At 37.9% G+C, this 22,878-nt stretch overlaps 1 protein-coding gene across 1 annotated transcript in view; it reads right to left on the bottom strand.

The window, feature by feature from the left end:
* Nucleotides 1-22,878, bottom strand: part of LOC127654875 (unconventional myosin-XVI-like) — a 277,645-nt gene that overhangs the window by 74,380 nt on the left and 180,387 nt on the right. The window contains exons 20-25 of the mRNA XM_052142405.1: nucleotides 21,353-21,494; nucleotides 17,667-17,739; nucleotides 6,665-6,817; nucleotides 4,596-4,796; nucleotides 4,315-4,390; nucleotides 1,730-1,902 (exon numbers count right to left, since the gene is read on the bottom strand). Coding sequence (XP_051998365.1) covers nucleotides 1,730-1,902; nucleotides 4,315-4,390; nucleotides 4,596-4,796; nucleotides 6,665-6,817; nucleotides 17,667-17,739; nucleotides 21,353-21,494 — 818 coding nt within the window. The remainder of the gene's footprint in view (nucleotides 1-1,729; nucleotides 1,903-4,314; nucleotides 4,391-4,595; nucleotides 4,797-6,664; nucleotides 6,818-17,666; nucleotides 17,740-21,352; nucleotides 21,495-22,878) is intronic.

Genomic DNA, 22,878 nt, shown 5'->3' with positions numbered 1-22,878 from the left:
AAAGTAAGTACCCAAATAAAATAAAATCAGCAACAACTTTCATTCCACTTCTCTCATCAAAGGTCAAACCAAACCAACCAGACCTCTCATTTGTGTTTTTCTCTGTCAAACCACATAAGGATGTTATACTTCATATTACTATCCCAGTCACTCTATGGCAACCAAACTAGCGCTTATTATGTAAGTGTCGAACTAGGCCTGGTGCATGATGTGGGTAACCAGGGGTGTCAGAAGATCATGTTCTGGGTGGCTTACATAAGACTGAGCATGTTACACAGCAAACACACACACACACACACACACACACACACACACACACACACACACACACACACACACACACACACACACACACACACACACACACACCAGCAGCAGCAGCAGCCCTGACCTTGAAACAGATAAGGATAGATGGCAAATAAGATTAAAAGAAAGACAAGCACTGAAGAAGTAAATATCAAGCTGAAGAGAGGTTTGGTCAACGCAGTCTGATAATGATGAACCATTCAAGGGTGAATCTCATTCTTGAAAACTGGCCAAGAATATGTCCAGGTAATATTTTACCTCATAATTAAAAGAAATAAATAAGAAATACTATTTTACTATGTTTGAAACGTTAAGATTTTTAGCAGTGTGGCATTATTTCCATGACAAGTAACCACAAGAAACAAATAATCCAGTTCATTTTTATATGGTTAGAAAAATATGCCCACATGAAAACACCCATGATAATCAAATACAGGGGTCAAATTTTGCCTCTTGATGTTAAATTAATTTCTGTCACTGCCAATCACCATTGAGAAAGTAGCATGGTCACAGGCATTACAGTATGAAGACTTTGATTCTTTACGCAAAATAGAATTAGCTGACATTGTACCTAAACTTATATTCATGAGATTCACCCTAAGTTTTGCTGAAGAAAAAGCCTCGACAGACAGAGAGAAAAAAACTGACAGATAATCACTAGAATAGAAATTGAAGCAGAGAGAATAAAACAAAAGAAAGAGATTGTAAGTGGGGTGGATGTTGATGTTTGGCATGCCAGAGCTGTGTAGAGAGCAAACACTCATATCTGTGTGTATTTGTGTGTGGTGTGTGATGTTAAAGCTCTGTGTTTTCTCTGAATGGTACTGCTAGCTGTGGAGAGCGAATCAATGAAGAGAATATATTTGGCGTAACTGTGTCTAATTTAGGTCACTTGCAAGCACAAGCTCGATAAGTTCAATTAGATAGCTCAATTTGTTCTGGCTAGTCTGAGTATTGGCTACCACTAGCTTGTTTGTGGTAGTCGTGTTTTGTACGATCATTTTCGTAACATCTGCGTCACTGCAGACAAAGGGAAGCACATGTAGACACATGATGCAGACATACACAACAACACAGAGTACATAAAAATTATACAATTTACTCAAATATGATGTGTCCAACAACAAAAAAGAAATGTTTGTTTGAGAATATTTTTGTAGCCGAACAAATCACACCAAATGGATGCCAAATTGTGATTTTTTTTCTTCATATCTTCATATTGTTCAATGTGTATATATATATATATATATATATATGTGTATATATATATATATATATATATATATATATATATATATATACATATATCACAGTACCCGAATCAGGAATCAGTAAAAAGGATTTACAGAGACACATTATTTTCAATTAAAAAATGTACTTGGTGTGAATGGGCTTTAACAGTTCCACAAGTGTATTTGGGTACCTTGTTCAGTTCCACATATTTCTTGGCGTCTCTGGCAGGAGTAAGTGTGGCACTCTTGTTAAGCATAGTGCCTTTGGGCCCACGAAGCCTCATCCGCTGGTGCTGGGGAACCAGGGAGCCCGTCTGAGTCAGCTTACACTGGAACATTTGATGGATGAGCACGTTCTCACTAGCTGCTCAGGGGAAGAGAGAGAAAATAAACACAAGGCTACACACACATTTAAAGCTTAATTATGGCAGGCGCCAGAGCTAATTGTCTCCCCTCATTTACCCCCCCCCCCCACCCCACCCCACCCCACCCCCAAACACCCTCACAAACAAAATAACAGGACCCCATTCAAATCAGACTGTGTAAACATGTGCCTGCATCACGCCGACCTCTGACCTGCTCAAACAAGGGGAGAGAAGGAGGTTTATGGATAGAGGGGACACTTATTTTTACAGGAAATGTGTGTCAGCAGGGACAAATGTTACAGTGGACACATGTCCACATAGTACATTGTCTACAACTAAACTAAAATAAATGTATGTAAAATATGTCACATTTTAAAATAATAATAAATAGTAAATATATTTTTCAGAAGAGTCACAGTAGCTTAAAAGTATGCAACGTTCACTGTATTTTGGTCACATCTTGTTGCACCCGACACTAACACAGAAGCTGAGGCAGTTATCAAACACACCCTTCTAAACTGTCCTCACATGTAGAGCTGGCAAGAATCATAACATTTTAGTGAAGTGGTTTATTTTCACCATTCGTGTCAATATAAAAATGACTCCCCAGTCAATTAAATCATTAACTGATTCATTTAAGAACCTTTTTTGTAGCAAAATATCTTTTAAACTAAGTAATATAAATTATGGTATTTTCTATCAATTATGTTGTATTTATTGTACATTTATGTTTTATTAAATTATGTCAGACCAAGTAAGATCCTTGTTGTTGTTTTTTTTTTAATGTTTTTGTGATTAAGCTCTGATTATAAATATAGCTGCAAGCAGCAATGATCAGGGCCAAGCCCTAAAGCTGTTCCCTAGGCACAACAGAGTCACAACGTTTATACCAGCTGAACCAGGTATCAAACAATGGTTCACCCAGTCCTTTGAACTGAAGCCCAGAGCTCTAACCACTAGCCACAAAATCAACAAGTCTGACTGACGTCAAAGAGACATTCTTGGTTGAGTGTATACAACTATTTCTGAGAAAATAGTTACAGCTTAATTTTGTATTTTTTTTTTTAATTGAAGCAGAAATTATGCAATAAAGTACAGTCTGCATTGTAGTAAACACATTTTGAAGACAAAGAGAAGTTGATTTAAAAATGCTCTTTCTTGAACTTGATCTCACAACCTTTTGACCTATGTTCCAATGAGTTAACCACTGGGCCATTCAGTTGCCACAGCTCAAAAGTGCCAAAGAGACATTCCAAGCTGAGAGCATCAGATTTGAAATGTAAAAAAATTATAATATAATAAATACATTTATAAATGTTATCTCTGCCAATTTCAATATCTTAGTGTGACAGGGCGGAGGGCGGGGCTGGGTCGTGATTCCGCACACCTGGCCTCTAATCAGGCTCTAATCAAGCCTCAGAGAGGGATAAGGGCCGACTGGAAGCTGGAGTTGCGAGAGTGAGAGAGAGAGAGACAGAGAGATTTACGGACAGCCGTCCAACACCTGTGTGTGTGTGTGTGTTTGGCTTTTTGTTTAGTTCTTCAAGCCGGTTCTCGCCTCCTCCTTTCAATTAATTCCTTTACACTTAGCTTTGCAAGTTAAAGTTTTATAGTAGCTTCACCAACATTGCATATCCTTAGACTATTATGAATACTAAAACAGCACAAAACAGAATAAAAGAGAAGCAAAATATGTAAATGCATACTCATTAGCACGGAGTAAAAATAGCACAGAAAATGAATCTCTTTAACTAGAGAATCTTCATCAGTCAGGCTCTATATATCACACTGACAGGCCATTTAACATTTAATCAAAACTCTAGAGTGTGTGTATCTTAGACAGAGCTGGAGAGAGCGATAGAAAGATGCTGGGCAGGAGTAACACATGTGGTTTTACCGGCAGAATCACAAACAAACACTAAAGCCAAACAATTAGTGTTAGTGCAGCTCTGTTATAATCAATGTCAAGACAAAGTTGGGGATGATTGTATGTCTGTGTTGACACAGAGACTGAGAATGGTGTGCTTATGTGGATATGTGCACCATACAGCAAGTTTGCATTTTTCATTTTTCCCCTTAAAAACATTTACCCTGGCAAACAGTTTCCTCCAAAATAACACCAATTACTACAGTTAAAAGAATAGTTAACCCAAAAACTATGCAATTACTTACTCCTGTAAAATACATTTCATGAATGAGATTTCAGAGCTTTGGCTGAAGATTAATTAATAACATTTTTGGGTAAGGTTTAGCAAAATTCCTTTAATATTAATTATTAAAGAAATTGTAACTATTTACTTGTATGTGGCATACAAAATATGGCAACTATGGTGGTATTTGGGCAGAAAAGATTTCCATTGTGAATTTTTGTTAGCGGTGAGTCAACTGAAGTACAAATCACCAGTACTTACATTTCATAACAAACAAGATGTTTTGTGGCAGAACATCCCTGTTCCTGTCCAACGAGCCAGTCAGGTCATAGTTCGTCTGCAATGAAGGCCACACAAACACAATAGTTTAACACTAATAATAGCCCTCACTCTCAGCATGATGTAGCGTGTGGACTCTAGAGGATTTCTGTGAAGAGTGTGACTATGGGTTCTTGTTTGTGTGTGAACTAAGAGACCCTGGCTGAGCACATGATCAACAACTCAGTGTGAGCATGTGTGTACATGCAGTTCCCGTAACTTACCTTGCCAGTGTAGTGAGTGACAGTAAATGACGGCCCTTGGTCTTTGGGTGGGGGGTTCCCGTTGCCATCTTTTGTTGAGAGGGAGACAGCATCCATGCAGGAGGAATCCAGCTGTGTCTGAAGCCGCTTATAAAGGTTCACTTCACATGGCCGGAGGGATTGACTCTCTTCGTCAATGATACACAGCACTCCCTGAGGCTTCTGTAACATACACACACACATACAAAAACACAAACAGTTGCACGGAGGGCTTTTTGTGGTAAAACATGAAAGGGATAATGTACAGTCAGTCTGTAATTAGCATAAAAAACACCCTCAACAGGGTTATCCGAAACCTGTATATGTTACGATAAAAACTAATAAATAAATAAATGGAAATTAAATATTGAATGACTATATGAAACTAGCACAGCCATGTAGGAAATTGTATGCCTGGGACAATGGTCCATTATACCTTTTAGCAGTAATTATAAAAATATATTGCATAAAATAGCCTTTTTGTGAGTTTTAATATTTATAATATAGTTATAATCAGTGTTGTAGTACTCAAATCCAGACTCGTCCTTAAGACCATCTTTTTTGTGGTCTTGGTATTGTCATGGACACTGGAGTATTTGAACTCATTCTTGACTCGAACTCGAACAAGTAAGGACACAGATTTTACCACGAGACCAGTCGAGTCCCTTCAACAATATTCCATGAGCACTTTAATTTATCAGACAAACATTTTTATGACTGACAATATCATTGATTGTGACATGAGTACCATATTTCTGTTGGCTGTGTAGAATCAGAACTAGTGATGCCTGATTAACGAGCAAATCATTCTTTTGAGGACGTTCTTTTCAGTGAATTGGCCAAACGGTTTAGAAAAAAGGTTTCAATCGTATTGCAGTTCAATTCGTTCTGACTGCTATCTCACTGTATCATTTGCTGTTTTACTCAGTAAAATAGCATTAATATATTTAAGAACACGGAGAACCAACCGACCACGTGATGAAGTGGATCATTTGTAACAAAAGGTTACTTTGTTTTTAAAGTTCTTCTGTCAATTTAAAGTATAAAGGCCCAGGTATACCCAGGGTTCCGGATCAGCTTGTGCCTGGTTGTCCACATTGCCTTTGCAAGCAAATATGAACGCGTTTGACGCATGCCCACTACAACTTGTTTGTGATACTCTTTTAGTACAGTCAAAAGCAGGTGCATGCATGGGTCAAGAAAATCTAGGCGGTGTGCAGTCCAGCCGCGGACACCCGAATTATACTTTGGCCTTAAGAACATTATAAGTACATTTAAAATGGAAATTTCTCTCTATTAATGCTGCCTTAGAAGAAACGTTAGTAGCTTAGTACCTACATAATCTTAAAAGTACAATGGATTACCATAAAAATACCATGGTACATGAATACTGTAATCATACAGTACAATTGTATTTATAACCAAATACTGTTCCATGGTACTACCACCTTTTTGTTAGGGGCAATATATTATTTTCCTAAAAATGTTGGCAGTTGACGTATAATATGTCCACAAGCTTTAAGACAACTACATACTTTATGTCAACTACACTGTATACAGTTCACATACAGTATGACATAAAATCTGGTGTAGTTGCTTGTCAGTAAAGGACAAATGTGAACCCATGAAATGGGCTGCCATAAAACCCATCAAATGTTACAGAATATTTATAGTGAAGTGTAGCATGATTGTGTTTGTGGGGAGAGAAAATTGTATTATGAGTGTGAGTAAAAAATGCTGTGTCACTGTGTCTCTCTAAAGGCCGGAGTCATTTCAAGACTCATAAAATGGTCACAACTGACAAACGACTAATAAAGTCATAGCCAAAAAGATGGACTTCATCAGTTCTTAGGGACACCAAAGAGAATTCAACATGCCTGTGAGGATGTGAGTGTGTTAGCTTTTCTTGATAAGGGAGCAAGTGTGCACATTTCTTATTGAGTGTGCAAATGAAGAGACTGCAGTACTTGAAATTAAAGAGCCAACAGTGGGACTCTTTCCCATCCCCTCCATTCCTTCCTAGCTCTCGGAAAGCTGCTTTGACTGTGTACCTGGAAGAAGAAGTCCAGTAACGCTGGCTGGTTGCCGAGGGAGCGTAGCGTCTCCATGGCAACTCCCTCCTGCAGACATTCCTGCTGCTCTTGTAGGAAGAGCACCTCTGTGGTGTACTGCCTGATCCGTTCATTCACCATGTTAATGCACATCTACAGAGAAGAAAAAACAAACCTTTGTTAAAACTCTGCTCTCACAGTATATTTATATTTTACTCATACTGTAAATAGAATAAAACACACTTTGCTGAGGCATTAATCAATTTGTTCATGTTCATAAGCCTTTGTAGACACCTATGGTCACACACAAACGCTCCCTATTAAACTCACAAAAGAAAGACAAAGTGATTTAGGTGATCCTAGGTTTGTTGTGTATTCTGTTAGATCAGTAACATACTCTAAATACTTTGGATTACTTCTTCAGCACTGGTAGATTTTTTCACTTGTTTTGACTATAAAAACTGCCAGTAAAGACAAAATATACATGTTAAAAATACATTCTCTGAAAAACTGAAATATCTTATGCAGTGTTGTTTCTAAAACAAGTTCAATCAAATTGATCTTGTTTTAAGGATAATTTGATATTTTTACAGGAAAACAATACAAAAATGGTTATCAAGAATAAGATTATTGCCCTAATATCAAATATCTTCCTAGAAAAAAATAAATTATGATCCAATGTGAATTTTCTTGATTAAAAAAATATGACCGTGCCTGGTAACATGTGCATGTAAAATGGATAGAAATGGAAGCGCAGCGTAGTTCTAGCGGGGAAGACTAGCAGCTGTACATCATCACATCATTAGCTGGGTAATTCCTAGCCAATCTCATGTAAGCCATTGCTTGATAAGTCTGCTCACAATCTATCACATTGCTGTTTCAGTGTGGTAACACAGGCAACCTCCACCACCCCACCACCACCAGTTGAGCCCCATCCCACACGGGGGTAGGCTCCTCGCCCCTGCCTACTATCTCCGGCAGGACATGACGGTTCCGGGTACAACTCCCTCGGACCGCCGGACAGGGCCTACGCCAAAGAGAGAGACATTACTTTCTGTTTTACATTTATCAAATAAATGGCATCTTAAACTTCACTCAAGCCTGCGTGTGTTCCCGATAGAAATAGCATTTTAGCTTAGCGTAAAGCTGACAATTTACACAAGGTTTATTTCTATTTCTTCTGCTCCAAACTTACTTCAAACTTACTTCTCTGTCTGCTCGTATGAATGTAACACATCATGAGAAAGTGTTTCGCCACTGTTCAAATGCACTTTGGATCACATCATTTATATATTAATGATTTCCATCTGAAAGGACTAAATATTAAATGACACTAATGGCAATAAAATGCAAAGTAATCTCTTCAGTAATCAAAATACTTTTTGAATGGAACTGTATTCTAATTACCAGTGATTTTAATTGTAACAGTGGAATACAGTTACTTATATTTTGTATTTTCAACATCTTTTCTTTTACTCCCCAACCCTGTATATACAGTATATATATATATATATATATATATATATATATATATATATATATATATATATATATATATATATGTATCAGTGGTGAATTCTCAGGGCCAGCAAAGCCTTCTCTGCTGGTCTAACATGTTAAATAAATAAAATAATTTTCATCTTTTCATTCTCATTGACCTTTTTGCCTATGTATGTTCAATCACTTTCCACTCCTAATCCATCTACAAACGAATATACACAAACAACGAATAGTTTAGCCAATCAGAATTTATTTCTTGCTGCTTACAAGCGAAGCTTGATGACTGGTTCACAAATTGCATGCCCAAAGCTGAGCGCTTCAGCCTAAGCAGAGCGTGAGTCTGTGCTCCACCCTGTTAAGACTTCAGAATTTCAACAGAATCCCTCGATAATAATAATAATAAAAACAATATTATATTTGTATAATAATATTATACAGAAAAATATTTTTTTTACATTTTTTATTATTATTTTAATTATTTTTTAGACATTTAAAAAAATATTAATATTTGACGTTGTCTGCCAAATTCCTAATGCAGTAATGAACATGCATGAAGCCTGTCATTTTCATGATTTAAAAAAAAAGAAAATAATAAGTATATATAAGTTAAGATTTTTTGAGAAGAGTATTTTTACCTTAGTTCTTAGATTAGGTTTATATGAAACAGATATTTTGATTCTGCTGCCCAAAATCCCTCGGATGGAAGGATACAGCATGGTTGTATCATCAGAGGTGCCTTCCAAGATTTATGTTGCAGCACACATTGGATGAAGTACAAACGACAATGGTGGAAAAAACATTTCAGAAGAACTGGGTGCACCTCATCAACAGTGGCGGCTGCTGGTCTTTCAAAGAGGGGAAGCTCATTTTCGGCCTACATTATAAACTTATTTACCCTATTTTTTGCACTAAATCAGTCTTAGGTGTTGATCTGCCCTGCTGTTTAATTCTAATTTTTTCCTCGTAAGGAAGACTTTCAAATGGCTTCGCTAAAATCAGGTCGACAATATTAGCACCGTCTGCCATCATGCGCAGTTTCACCCGTACGACGCTAGCCTAGCCTACTGTATGAATGAATGAATGAACGAACGAACGAACGAACGAACGAACGAACGAACGAACGAACGAACGCTCTAAAACAAAATATATTAAACTTGGTAAAACTGAAACAAGGAATGTGGTGTATAATTGTGTGAAATGTATTATGCAAATTGACTAGCAATTTCACCAAACAAATATAAAGAAATAGGTTGCAGCAGTTTGTCTTTCGACTACACTTGAGAAATCCGTGATGGGACTGAGCGCGAAATAGCTTCAGTGACTTCTTATAGTACAGATTCGCTGTCAATCAAAAGGAGATGCAGTCTTTCGACAGATCCTCCAATCATCACGCTGAAGCCCGGAGTCCGGGCCAGCCCACTCCTCATTCACCCCCAGAGACGCTGAGCGTCCGTGGGCGGGACATAATCGCAGCATTTATCCAATGACGTCTATTTTCGGAGCACTGAAAAAAACTGTTCAGAGCAGCCCCATTGAAGTCAATGGACGCTCGGCTTCAACAGGGAAATGCACTGATGCTACGGGAATGTATGAGAAGTAAATCGAGTCAGCCGACCTGCTATATGTAATGTAGCTGATTCTGAACGAACTCATCTTCGAGATGAACGTGTTCTAATGCATTTTTAGTCAATAAATTGTTTACACAATAGTACATATTTGACCATTATTTTTTTGACATTATAGGGGAAGCTGAGCTTCCCTTGCAGTCTTAAAGAAATCCCCACTGCTCATCAAATTCTCATCATGAAATTTAACATCTCTATACTTTGTCATTTGGATGCCTGCCTAAAAGCTGAGAGCTGACACAACTTCACTGTTAATGGATCAGAGCTGAGATGAGGAGCTTGGAAGAGAGAGGAAGAATTCCAGCGCAGTGAAGTTGGAGTGCATAGACCAAAAATTCATCCGTAAAAAAAATAATAAATAAAACAAAAATGACGGTGGACTGGGGTCATCATGGGAACTCTGCAATTGTGCAACTGTGTGCTGTGACACATGTTTTCAATTAAACATAATCAGAGTATGAAAAATGTAAAAATTTGAATTGATGCGTTTAAGTGATTAAAACAAGCCCCAAAACAATTTAATACAATTTGTAGATCTCTTCACAAGAGTGCGTTTTGACATGTTGAGCGCAGGGATGTCACATGCATCCTCTGTCAGTGCGACTTATTTATGTTTTATTGTTTTTCTCAACAATGCCATTTTGACCAGGTTCAACTTATATTCAAGTATGACTTTACTTGGGGAAAATACAGTAGAGAGAATGAGACCATCTGATAGATGGGTAAAACTACCAATCAATATTTATGTTTTACTGTTATGTGCTCTTTATGGGCCTGTGAATCTAAAAATAACCCACAACAACTAGGTGCAATGGTCTCCTTAAATGACTTTATGGTCATAAAGTCTGTCTGTCCAAAAGTAATAAGTACAGATTATCTAACTGACATTACTTAGATCACAAAAAGCGCTTTGTGACTGAATGGTTCTGAGCACATTGAGTAATGGTTTCAGTAGAATTCCCACTTGAACGTGGTTTGGTTTGGTATGGTACGATTACTGTAGTAAGGCTGTCACGATTATGAAATTTGGTTGACGATTAATTGTCAAACAATTATTTATTTATTTTCACATTATCCAATCAGATTCGAGGACTGTAATTAATTGGTGTATATTATATAATATATTATATATAATATATTATATAAGCTATAGTAAAATATATCTTTCCCAATTTCTTCACTAAAAACACATTATTTTAATGCTCTTTGATGAAACCAACAAGCCATTATTTCTCATGAAGCACAACCTTTGAGATTTAATTTTATAATTGTATCACTCCACAGATATAGAGTAAGCGTTCTGCATCTGTTACCTCCTCTGTGTCATTAAAAATGTGTGAATGAACCCACTTTGACCAGGAACATTTGCATTACCCGATCGTTAAATTAAAGAGAAACCGGAGTGCTTTGAGTTCACTATCAATATTTATCTTTGTTCGTTTATATTTTCACGGAAGTTTGGCGCTTGCCAGAGCGTTTCAGAAGCATTTCACATGCTCTTTCAGACAGGAGCTCCTCTGGGTTGATGTCCATGGTGCGTCGCACGGAGTTCAATTGAATGACGCTCAAACAAGCCATTCATGGCATTTATATATTAGCTTAAAATTCCCTTATTTGTGCATACAAATTTGATTGGAATATAAAGTGCACAATAATCTCAATCAGACGATTATTTAATAATCATGACAGGCCTAATGCAAAGAAAACGATTTGGCCAGATGGTAAAAAAGCATTCAAAGTGGATGTGACAGACCTCTGTCTTTCTTTGGAAGGAGGAAGCGGGAGCCGGGTCAACCATACTTCTCAGCAGCTTCATGCGTCTCTCTCTTCCAATTGCGGCTCTGCCTCTTCTTTATCTCTCTAACAGCTGATTGAGATAATTCCCTCCCAGGTGTCCATCCTAAATGCTCGGCCATGCCCTGCTCACTACATGCCCCATTGCCCCACCCAATTGCCGGGGGCCATCCAGCCTGTCACTATACACTCACCTAAAGGATTATTAGGAACACCATACTAATACTGTGTTTGACCCCCTTTCGCCTTCAGAACTGCCTTAATTCTATGTGGCAAGGTGCTGAAAGCATTCTTTAGAAATGTTGGCCCATATTAATAGGATAGCATCTTGCAGTTGATGGAGATTTGTGGGATGCACGTCCAGGGCAGGAAGCTCCCGTTCCACCACATCCCAAAGATGCTCTATTGGGTTGAGATCTGATGACTGTGGGGGCCATTTTAGTACAGTGAACTCATTGTCATGTTCAAGAAACCAATTTGAAATGATTTGAGCTTTGTGACATGGTGCATTATCCTGCTGGAAGTAGCCATCAGAGGATGGGTACATGGTGGCCATAAAGGGATGGACATGGTCAGAAACAATGCTCAGGTAGGCCGTGGCATTTAAACGATGCCCAATTGGCACTAAGGGGCCTAAAGTGTGCCAAGAAAACATCCCCCACACCATTACACCACCACCACCAGCCTGCACAGCGGTAACAAGGCATGATGGATCCATGTTCTCATTCTGTTTACGCCAAATTCTGACTCTACCATCTGAATGTCTCAACAGAAATCGAGACTCATCAGACCAGGCAACATTTTTCCAGTCTTCAACTGTCCAATTTTGGTGAGCTCTTGCAAATTGTAGCCTATTTTTCCTATTTATAGTGGAGATGAGTGATACCCGGTGGGGTCTTCTGCTGTTGTAGCCCATCCGCCTCAAGGTTGTGCATGTTGTGGCTTCAAAAATGCTTTGCTGCATACCTCGGTTGTAACGAGTGGTTATTTCAGGCAAAGTTGCTCTTCTATCAGCTTGAATCAGTCGGCCCATTCTCCTCTGACCTCTAGCATCAACAAGGCATTTTCGCCCACAGGACTGCCGCATACTGGATGTTTTTCCCTTTTCACACCATTCTTTGTAAACCCTAGAAATGGTTGTGCGTGAAAATCCCAGTAACTGAGCAGATTGTGAAATACTCAGACCGGCCCGTCTGGCACCAACAACCATGCCACGCTCAAAATTGCTTAAATCACCTTTCTGTCCCATTCTGACATTCAGTTTGGAGTTCAGGAGATTGTCTTGACCAGGACCACACCCCTAAATGCATTGAAGCAACTGCCATGTGATTGGTTGATTAGATAATTGCATTAATGAGAAATTGAACAGGTGTTCCTAATAATCATTTAGGTGAGTGTATATACAGTATATATATATATATATATATGAATCTGATTGGACAAAAAACGTTCCATGAGTACTCTGACTCTTTAATGTGTGTATCACTACATTTGTGTTCATGCCGTTCTAAACTAAAGTGTAAAAGCAGTCCAGATGTATTAAGAACTATCTGTCTCTATACATTTAATTATGTGACATAACATATATATTTTTTTGTGTGTAATAGTAGCCAGTTAATGACGTGAAGTGAGTCAGCATTACTCAGTTTTTACATTCAACAACACTCCGTAATCGCTCATATTACTTATACACATTACTAAAGCTAGGAAATAGCTTTAAACAGCTTTAAACTAATAACTGAGAGACACAACAGACTGATTAATTACAAAAAACGGGCATTGCGGTGTCTATAGTGGAAGACTCTTGTGCACCAGCTACCGCAAAATAGGGCAGAATACCCCAGCTTGGATGGCTATTTTTCCACTGAGAAAATAGGATGAATTTGACCAAAATGACATTATCTTCAGAAAACTGACTAACAGACTACAGCATCATCAACATGTGATCGCACATGATCCATATCTCTCTCTCTCTCTCTCTCTCTCTCTCTCTCTCTCTCTCTCTCTCTCTCTCACACACACACACTTCCTTGTTTCTCCAATAACATGTTAGAAACTGCCCATGCTGTGATACTAGTAGTTCTGAAGTTATGTTTTTGAGAGGCTCGGACGCATCATTTGATTTGAACCAGCAATGGCATTCTGATCCGTCGTGTAAGAAAGTAGTTAGATAAATTTTTTGTAATCAGTTTTTCCTAATTTTTTTAAATGGAATTGTTCATTGAACTGTTGTATATAAGCAATATCACACTCGCAATCATGCTATATGGCCCTAAATCAGCTCTGCTGTGATTCGGACGCAGGGCCATATTGCACTCTTGCTTGTGTAATATTGCTTATAAGCAATATTACACAAGCAAGAGTGCAATATATAAGAGTGCAATATATATAAGAACTAAACTGATTTTGGGATTTTATTAATTTTGGACTCTTGTAGCCTCAATTTATGTGTCATAATAAGGAAAGACAAAGAAATGTTTCATCATTCTATAAAAGTTTGTCGGCCTTTTCCACCATCTTGGTTATCGGTATCTGCAAAATCCACGATCGGTCGACCTCTAGTAAATATAATTAGAATAAAATGCATAAACTTGAGTTTTTCATTAGATTCTGTTTAATACATAGTCTGTACTATTACGGTACATACGTATAAATGTTGTACGCTCTTTAACAGTGTAAGACAAAAGGTATTTCATATGAGATATTTCTGTATTTCCCATACAGCTATCCCATATATGGCAATAAACTTTCATGTGAAACTATGGTTCATATATTTGAGCATACAGTATATGTAGTCAACAAGGCCTATTCAAATTCCACCATGATTTAAGGAAATATATGTTATACATGAAAACAGACATTTTAGTAGTATTTTGAATTATATTTTGTTGCATATACAGTCTCTACAAGTACTGTATGTGACTTCATATCACATATATATTTTTATAGGCCTACGTTTTATATCACATTATGACATTTCAGGTTTCTGTATGGGTTTAACCTGAAAGCTATGTAAATGTATGTTTACATTAGGCTTAAAAATTGCAATCTGCCACCATAGTCCACCATACAACACTGCTACCATAGACAAACACATTCACTGATCACCTTCAGTTAAACAGCAGACATAAGGATAAAGACATTCAATGTCATGCATCTGCACAATGCCAACTTTACACTGGCATTGATATTAGTGAAGTATTTATGTCATAAATGTAATTTATATTAAAATATATTAAAATTTCTATAAAATATAGAAATGTTTTCTTGTAGAATCTTAGCCTTTTAATGAGTATGAGAAAATATGCAATGTAGCGGACCCGATTCTGATACCAGTAATGACACCAGTATCGATGCATCCCTAGTGGGCATTAAATATCTGATTCCCTATCCTTAATCACTGTCACTCTCTCCTAATTTGTGTTCTCTCTCTCTTCCGTGTGACCTTGAAAGGTCAGGACTGCAAATCTCTTCATTCCATGTGTGGATTAAAGGTGCATACCATTTAGGAGACAAGCAATCAACATCTCGCTGTCTCATAAGCATTCCCCAGCAGTAACACACATACACACACACAATCACAAGGGGGTCTCCCAGGAGATTGTGGGTATGCACTTATCTCGTCTAGTGCCAGCCCTGATTTACAGCTCCTTGTCCAACACTGTCAATGAAGATATCCAGGAATGACACACACACACATACATACACACACACACACATACACAGAAACAAACACACCCACCTGCCGACCTCTCAACGGCTGTCAAGATAGATATCTGGCACAGAGAGAACAGATCCTCAGATGTACACATAGAGAGACCCTCGTCTAGACTCAGAGGATAGAGAAAGACACTTGTGAAACCCTCATTTGAGGTCTAAGATATTGCGAGAAGACGACCCTGCTGAAAAGACCATCATAGCTAGCCATCAACATCTGTTGTGTTTTTTAGATACTGGTCACCAGCATGGGATGTTGATGCGCTGGTGTTCCCGCCATATTTTTTAACCATGCCAACAAGAAAGACTTCTTTGTTCTACTAGTATCCTCAAAAAGATTATGCTGGTGAACAACATGCTAGCTAAACCAGCACCAAACTAGCACCAACCAGCTTAAACATAAAGGCTGATTTAAGGTGGTCTTTATAAGTAGAGCATTATTTCCTAACCTGGTTCCTGGAGCCTCCCCAACTGTACACATTTTGGGAGGTTCCTGGAGCCTCCCCAACTGTACACATTTTGGGTGTGTCCCAAATCTAAAGTAAGAGTGTTTTCACTCTATTTGTTTCAGAACCTGTTGTGTTGTCTCCATTAGTTTGGTTTATTTAGGCATGTACGAACATGGCAGTCACACTCAGATCCACAACAAAATATTCGGTTTGAGACCACCTTGAATATGTAGTCTTGGCCCAATTTCAAACAAGCTCTGGAACGGTTTGCTTGTGATGATAATTTCACCAGCGGATCAACAACCATGAGCAGGGACGCCAATAAGGGGATACAACTGGACTTTTTGTCCCAGGCCTGGGCTTGTGGAAGGCCAGGAGTAGAGGCAGGGTCCACAGAAAGGCTATTCCATATTGTAGAGTGCATCTAAATGCATTCAGCTCGAGATGCAGATATAAACATGGAGAAAGTGTGCAACTGCGGAAACCGTCAGTGTAGAGCACGTTTAAGGTATAACGGTCCGTTAACACAGATATAATGCTTAAGTAACTAATGATGGATAACAATAACCATGGTGGAAATTGTACAACTATCATCTGATTGAGTGATAGATAATGTTTACCTTTAGCACACATTCTGATTGGAAGACACATTCTGCACCATGCAGAGACGTTTTGCATAATGGTGATAGAAACGTTACTTAAAAGTTTGAGTCAGTTTACATATTTCAAACTATATATCATTTTAACCGGTATTTTGGTATAGGAGCTAAACTCCTGACTAGTGCACAAACATTGTGACCAATGAGGAGAGAGTTTTCTGTGACTTGTATTAACACATTTTAGTCAGTTTTTAAATGCTGCCAAACTGAGACAAGAAGACCAATTTTAGCCCCTGTTTCAGGTGTAGAAGGATCAGTCAACTGGTTTAGCAACTGGAAGGTACAACCCTCTCAGAAGAGAGCTGATATGTTTTAACCATTACACCACAGCCCCCCAAATGTACCTCATACACCATCCCTATAGAATCTAAGTCAACAATGACATTGACTGGTGCCAAATCCAGGCCAGGGTTTCAATGGTTCAATCCAACTTTGCACAGAGACTCCTTTGTGTCTGGAGTCAAGGGTTCAGCTGAGGAGAAAACACACATATGTCCAATACAAAAACACAGCTCGCATAGTAGAAGCAGCTACTGAGAATACTGGGCAGGGGGTGGCGGTGTGCACATGTGGCATCTTAGCCTTCAGACAAACATTCGTCTCTCTCCAAAACACTAAAATAACACAACTCTTGACAGCTGCTGCTTTATTTCATATATAGACATATATAATGCATATGGCACACCCAGCTATGCGTCTGGTATGGCTTCAGCCATGGCTTCTATCCAAAATAACACAGCTCTGTGAAGTATGGCCGTGACAAATGCACTAATGGTTTTTCAATGAGCTGAATTGCCTCCCCACAGACAATTCATCCTCGTTTGACCTTTCGGCTCAACCGACATCTCTGAGGCTGTAAGGAAAGTATCTGAAGTTATATCTGGCATCCAATTTGAAAGATCAACTTGAGAAAACAATGCCTTCGGTCCCATTGGTCTGCAGCTCAGCAGCAACCCCACATCAATGCCAAAGCAGGGTAGCAGAGGGTTTAGGAAGCACAGACTCTACCCAGAATGAGAAGACCCTAAATGAGAAAGTGAGGAAGAGGTTTGGGGCAGCTTGTGCTCTTTAAAGTTGGGTGAAGGACTCTGAATAGACTTAGAAAAGTGGCCCAGGCCACTGCCTCAGTTTGCCATTAGTCAAAGACTCTTTCAAAAGGACTCATACAGATGTGCCACAATCAAAAGGGTAATCATTTGCACATTTTATCATAATCATCATTATTGTCATCATGTCTGGTCCTGTTGTCTCCTCTTACCTGTTCATAAGCATTCCTTTGGAATTCCTCAAAGCCAGAGATGTCCAGGATGCTTATCTCAATGGCAGGATCTCTGTCAAAACAGACAAGAACACATTTCAACATTGTAAAGGGGTAGGAGGAGAACAAACTATACCATTTATCTCATTATTTGTGATGTGATACCAGAAATGTGTCTATGAAAACATTTGAACTACCATTATAGTTTAAATGCAAAAACATTAAAAGGTCACTAAAAAAAACAGCATACATGCTATTTTTCCAAGAAGTAAAGGCAGGGTCAATTTATGTAAAGAACATGCTGTCAGATTTTACTGTTCTGATGTAATAAGACCATTTCCAGATAAATGTAAAAGTGCTTTTTTCTCTACACGCATAAAGTCATACACACACAGACACACTCACACACAATCTGTGTCAAAGCACAGATTTAAGCACACATGTCCTGAGTTGCACATTAATTATTGTCACTACCTGGCTGCTACCTCAATAACTGCTATGTCCATAGAACACTATCTCATAGTATGTTATGTTTACATTTGGCATTTTTAGAAACTGTCATCTTTTTGCACTACCGCATACTGGTCGGCGCTGCACTGTCTCTCACTGTGCCTATTGTCCTGTACATTTGTAGTAATATATTGTACTGTCCCATACTTTTTGCACATGTTTGCACGTGCACTTTATATAGGTATGTTATTTAGTCTGTGTAGTCTCATGTGGTTCTGTGTTTGTCCTATGTTGTTTTATGTAGCACCATGGTCCTGGAGGAACGTTGTCTCGTTTCACTGTGTACTGTACTAACTGTATATGGTTGAACGACAATAAAAACCACTTGACTTGACTTGACTTGATTTAGAGCATTGCTGAGTTCCAACATGTGTCAGATCACAAATTAAAACGAAACACAAAGTATGTGCTGCATTGTTGCAAGGGGCACTATAGCGGAAAGTACTGTAGCTATGTTTATTTCTAACTTATTAAATAATAACACATCCGTTTTAATGACATAACATTAACTACATTACATCAGGCAGACATTAAAAGGTAACTCTTTCACCCCCTTCAGTGCTGAGGTTTGTTGCCACTAGAGTAACACAAGAGTGCACATTAAGTATGTTTAACGGGATTGTGTACTTGCAATGCAATGGCCAAGCATTCACATTTGTGTACTGTACTTACGTAAGGTTTCTGTCCAAGTCACAATAAGCCTCTACCCTGTTCTTGTGCAGTCATCATGATGAGAGCTATCATGCCCTCACTGACCCGTAATGAACATTTTCAAGTGCACGTCGATGTACATTAGCCTAATCCAAAACAGCTAACATTGAAGTGCTGACCAAGACAAACCAGGTACATTCTGCTTTGCCCATTTATTAATCATGCATCAGAATGTCCTCATCGAGAGCCTATTTATGCTCGACACCTTCATTTCCTTATAATGCTAAACCTTTTGTAAATAGATTACAAATTGATTTTTTATTGTGTGGGTGGGATTATTTCTTGAGCACAATGGTTCACAACTGGTTTTGCTGCAGGACTTCAGGATTTTACATCAAGTGGAAAACCAACAAAGTAACAAAATTGTTTAGCATACAAAATTCAATTTTGATTGTTCAATGCTCTCAGGAGCCAGTAATTACACAATAAAAACACATTGTGGTTGGCACAAACCATGTCCTTGTCAAAAGTGACTCCATGTTTAGTGTAGTCTGGGTTGTATTTTTTAACCTGTTGATAGGCACCCCCCTTTTTCAGCACAAACCATGAAAATGACATACTTGAACTTAAATGGTTTTATTTACTGGACCCTTTGGAGTATGCACACAGTTGTAGTATCTTTTGAAAGAAGACACTTTGGGCTTTATTTTTTAAATTAATATATGTTGGTATTTTTTAAAGTTAGAGAAGCTGAAGTTTATAGTATTGGAAATATTTTGTGCTGAACATGTTATTATAATCTAAAAATACAATAATAAAAGTACCAAGACAACCCAGAAATACAATGTTCTCAAAGCCAAAAGTCTAAAGAAGTTATGTTTCAAATTTGAAGATGATCTAACAAAAAAATTGGTTCCTTCAAGCTTTTTTCTCTGTAAAATCGACTGCAGTGCTTGGTTATTATGAATAAAACTATGCTGCATTTTTTAAAATAGACTTTGGAGACAGGCTCATTTTGTTTATGAGACTCTAATATATAAGAAAATATACCATTTTACAACATGATTGCTGCTCAGATTGCATAGTTTGTTGAAGAACGATGACGAAGGGTAATTCTTTCAGGTGAGATCTCATGTAAATATTGGAGAATATATCAATATTTATCACATTTACCACATTTATGGACAGAAAGTGCTATTGGATGTTATTCAATGAATGCTTGTCATGGACAATTGACCCAAGTGTGGCGAACTGAATTCATCTGGCGATCGCATTTTCATAAAAAGGTATGAAGTCCCATTTTGATATTGCATGTTTTCATTTGTACTCTTGGCACAAATAACTAAATTGCTCTGTCTGGAGCATTACTATCTTGAAACAGAGATTGAATATCAATATTAAACCCTTAGAGCTTTGAAAAGATGTATAATTTGTTAACATCAATTACATTTATAGATGGTAAATTATATATTATATGTAAGCAGAGTGTTGTCACTTCCGAGTGTGGGGGATTGCGTATCAACAGGTTAACCTTGCACAGTTTCGTTCATGGATTTCAAGGATGAAGGGAGGTCAAGCCACATTATTCAGCTTCTTCCAAATTACAGAAGAATTTGTGCCCTAAAAAAAAACAATGTAAAGATTGGTTGGACGCACAACCTTTTAGTTCAACAACAAAACATATAGGAAATATATATCCTAACTATGCACAATGAAATGGCTACTATCATTTTGGTAAATATGCATTTACTATTGTGTTTTCACTGCCAGACCTGACATCCATTTTTTGGTCACTACTCAACAGTTAAAACCACTGCTTTAGCGCACACCTTAAATTCAGTCCATACAGCCGTTAAAGAAGCTGCCAGCTTTAATGGTTTCTCGAAGTGCACGTTTACACATCTTCAAAGGTGAAAATATGCTCACTGTGTCTTCCTGTGTCTTTTAGAGCACCGCGAGACATGTGAAAACATGTAGAATGATGACTCACTCTGACTTATCCAAGTGTGGATACGCACATTCTTCGAGTTCCATGAAAATCTCTCTTATTGCCGCAAGATGGCTTTCTCACAATGTAATGACAGAGCAGTGGGTGTATCCTCCTGCCGGTACTCAATTGGCTGTGTCCCTTACTGTCAGATGCTCTATGGAAGAAGTCTCATATATGCTATGTAAACTTTTCAAAAACTTTACCATAACCCCATGTTTTGATTGATGTTATCACAGGTCTTTCAGAGGGACTTGTTGGGCATGTCACTATTAGTCACAGATAAGTAAGTTTAGTAAATTATTGATATGTATAATTCATACTAATCATTTCCAGGTAAGAATCATTGAAATTATATGTACATTGAAATAGCAATGTACACTTTTGGGACATAATTCAGTCTTCCAAAAAGCATTCAATAACAATCTCCTTTATTCAGGTCTCCTATTCACGCTAAGACACTTACATAAAGTGCATGAAGTACAGCGTGTCCACAAAAAATCACATGCACATTCACACCCTTGCAGTGCAATCTTACCCATTGCTTTCTTCTTGACCTTGGAGGTAAAAGTTGATGCTATTGACCAAGAAGCTGAAGAGTCGTCCATAGAGAGCTTTGGCTAGGAGGTCTCTGTGATGGTTAGACATTTCCACCGTATGGCGCCTTGTTATGACATCACCTGAAGAAGATGTAAAATGCCAAGCAGTGATCAGTGACCGTTTTACAACTGAAGGAATAGTTACCAAAGAATGAAAATCTTTTATTCACCCTAATGTGAATCCGCATCCAAATCCACATGACTTACTTTCTTCTGTGGAATGCAAAGGTGATTTTATTTGGAGAATATCATGGCCGTAATTTTACATACAATGAAAGTGAAAGAGAACTAGGGCTGACAAACTCTAAAATGACACGAAGGTATCATAAAAGTATCATAAAATCTATGCCATTATTCAATTAAAATTTTCAGCTCCACTGTAGCTCTCAAATCAAATAGGACGGGAAGTTTCTTCGTAAATTATTACTTACATTTCTGCCTGTTCCTCGCATAAAGCTATTATATGGCTTAAGAAGACTTGAAATATTGTGCACAGGTTTTATGGACCACTTTAATGATACTCTTAATGGTCCAATTTACTTCAAAAGAAATAGAAGAACAAATGTCATTTAGAACAACATCTGGCAAAAAAGTGTTTTTGCATTCGTTTCGGTGGTTCGTAACAGCTCGTCTAGCCAAACATTTAGGAAAAAATTTTACCAGCTGCTAAACACCTTCGTACTTCCATTGGTCCACCTTGAGACCGGCAGCTAATTCAGTCAGTTAAGATCAGTCAACATGAACACATCACATCAGCATGAAGTTATTAGCGAGCTGGTGCAAATTTACCTACATCTGTACAATCATTTGAGACAATTTCCATACGTGTTTTATTTTTTTGTCTACAAAAAGGAATAAAATGTACTCAGATAGTCTTAAGTGCCCATTCACTAATTTTTTTTATATGCTACTTCACTCATGTGCCTTCTGCAGTGAAATTAATTCACACATTTGCCCATAGTAAGGCATGCCTACCATCATTCATTTGTCCCTATTCTTCCCATTAACACTCTTTTATACACTATTGCAGCTGTGTAAATGTCATCTTAGATTACAATAACAGCATTATTTAATTACAATCACAATTAAAATAGAGTGTAATCGGCATATAATATGGCCACAAATAGCATGTTAGCACATCAGTGTCATGAATTTAGAATGAAAACAAGACAAATAGCCATTTTTGGCTCTATATCCAGTATATTACTTGAAATCATCATCGAATGGTACAAAAAGCATCTTTTACTGATCTAGTGTAAATTCTACTCATAGAATGAGGCATAATGTCAATGATAACACATTTTAATGGCACATTAGTTAAGGTTTAACTGAGCATCCTTATATTTTTACTATATATTGTTTTTTACTTTTAAACACCTCCCACTGTGGTGTGGCAGATGTCATTTCGTTTTTTTGGCTGTTTCAAAATTGTTTTTAACCCTGAACGAGGAACGAAGAAGAACTT

The sequence above is a fragment of the Xyrauchen texanus genome, chromosome 14 (genome assembly GCF_025860055.1).
Source record: "Xyrauchen texanus isolate HMW12.3.18 chromosome 14, RBS_HiC_50CHRs, whole genome shotgun sequence".
Taxonomy (NCBI): Eukaryota; Metazoa; Chordata; class Actinopteri; order Cypriniformes; family Catostomidae; genus Xyrauchen; species Xyrauchen texanus.
This window is presented reverse-complemented; position numbering and strand designations above follow the sequence as displayed.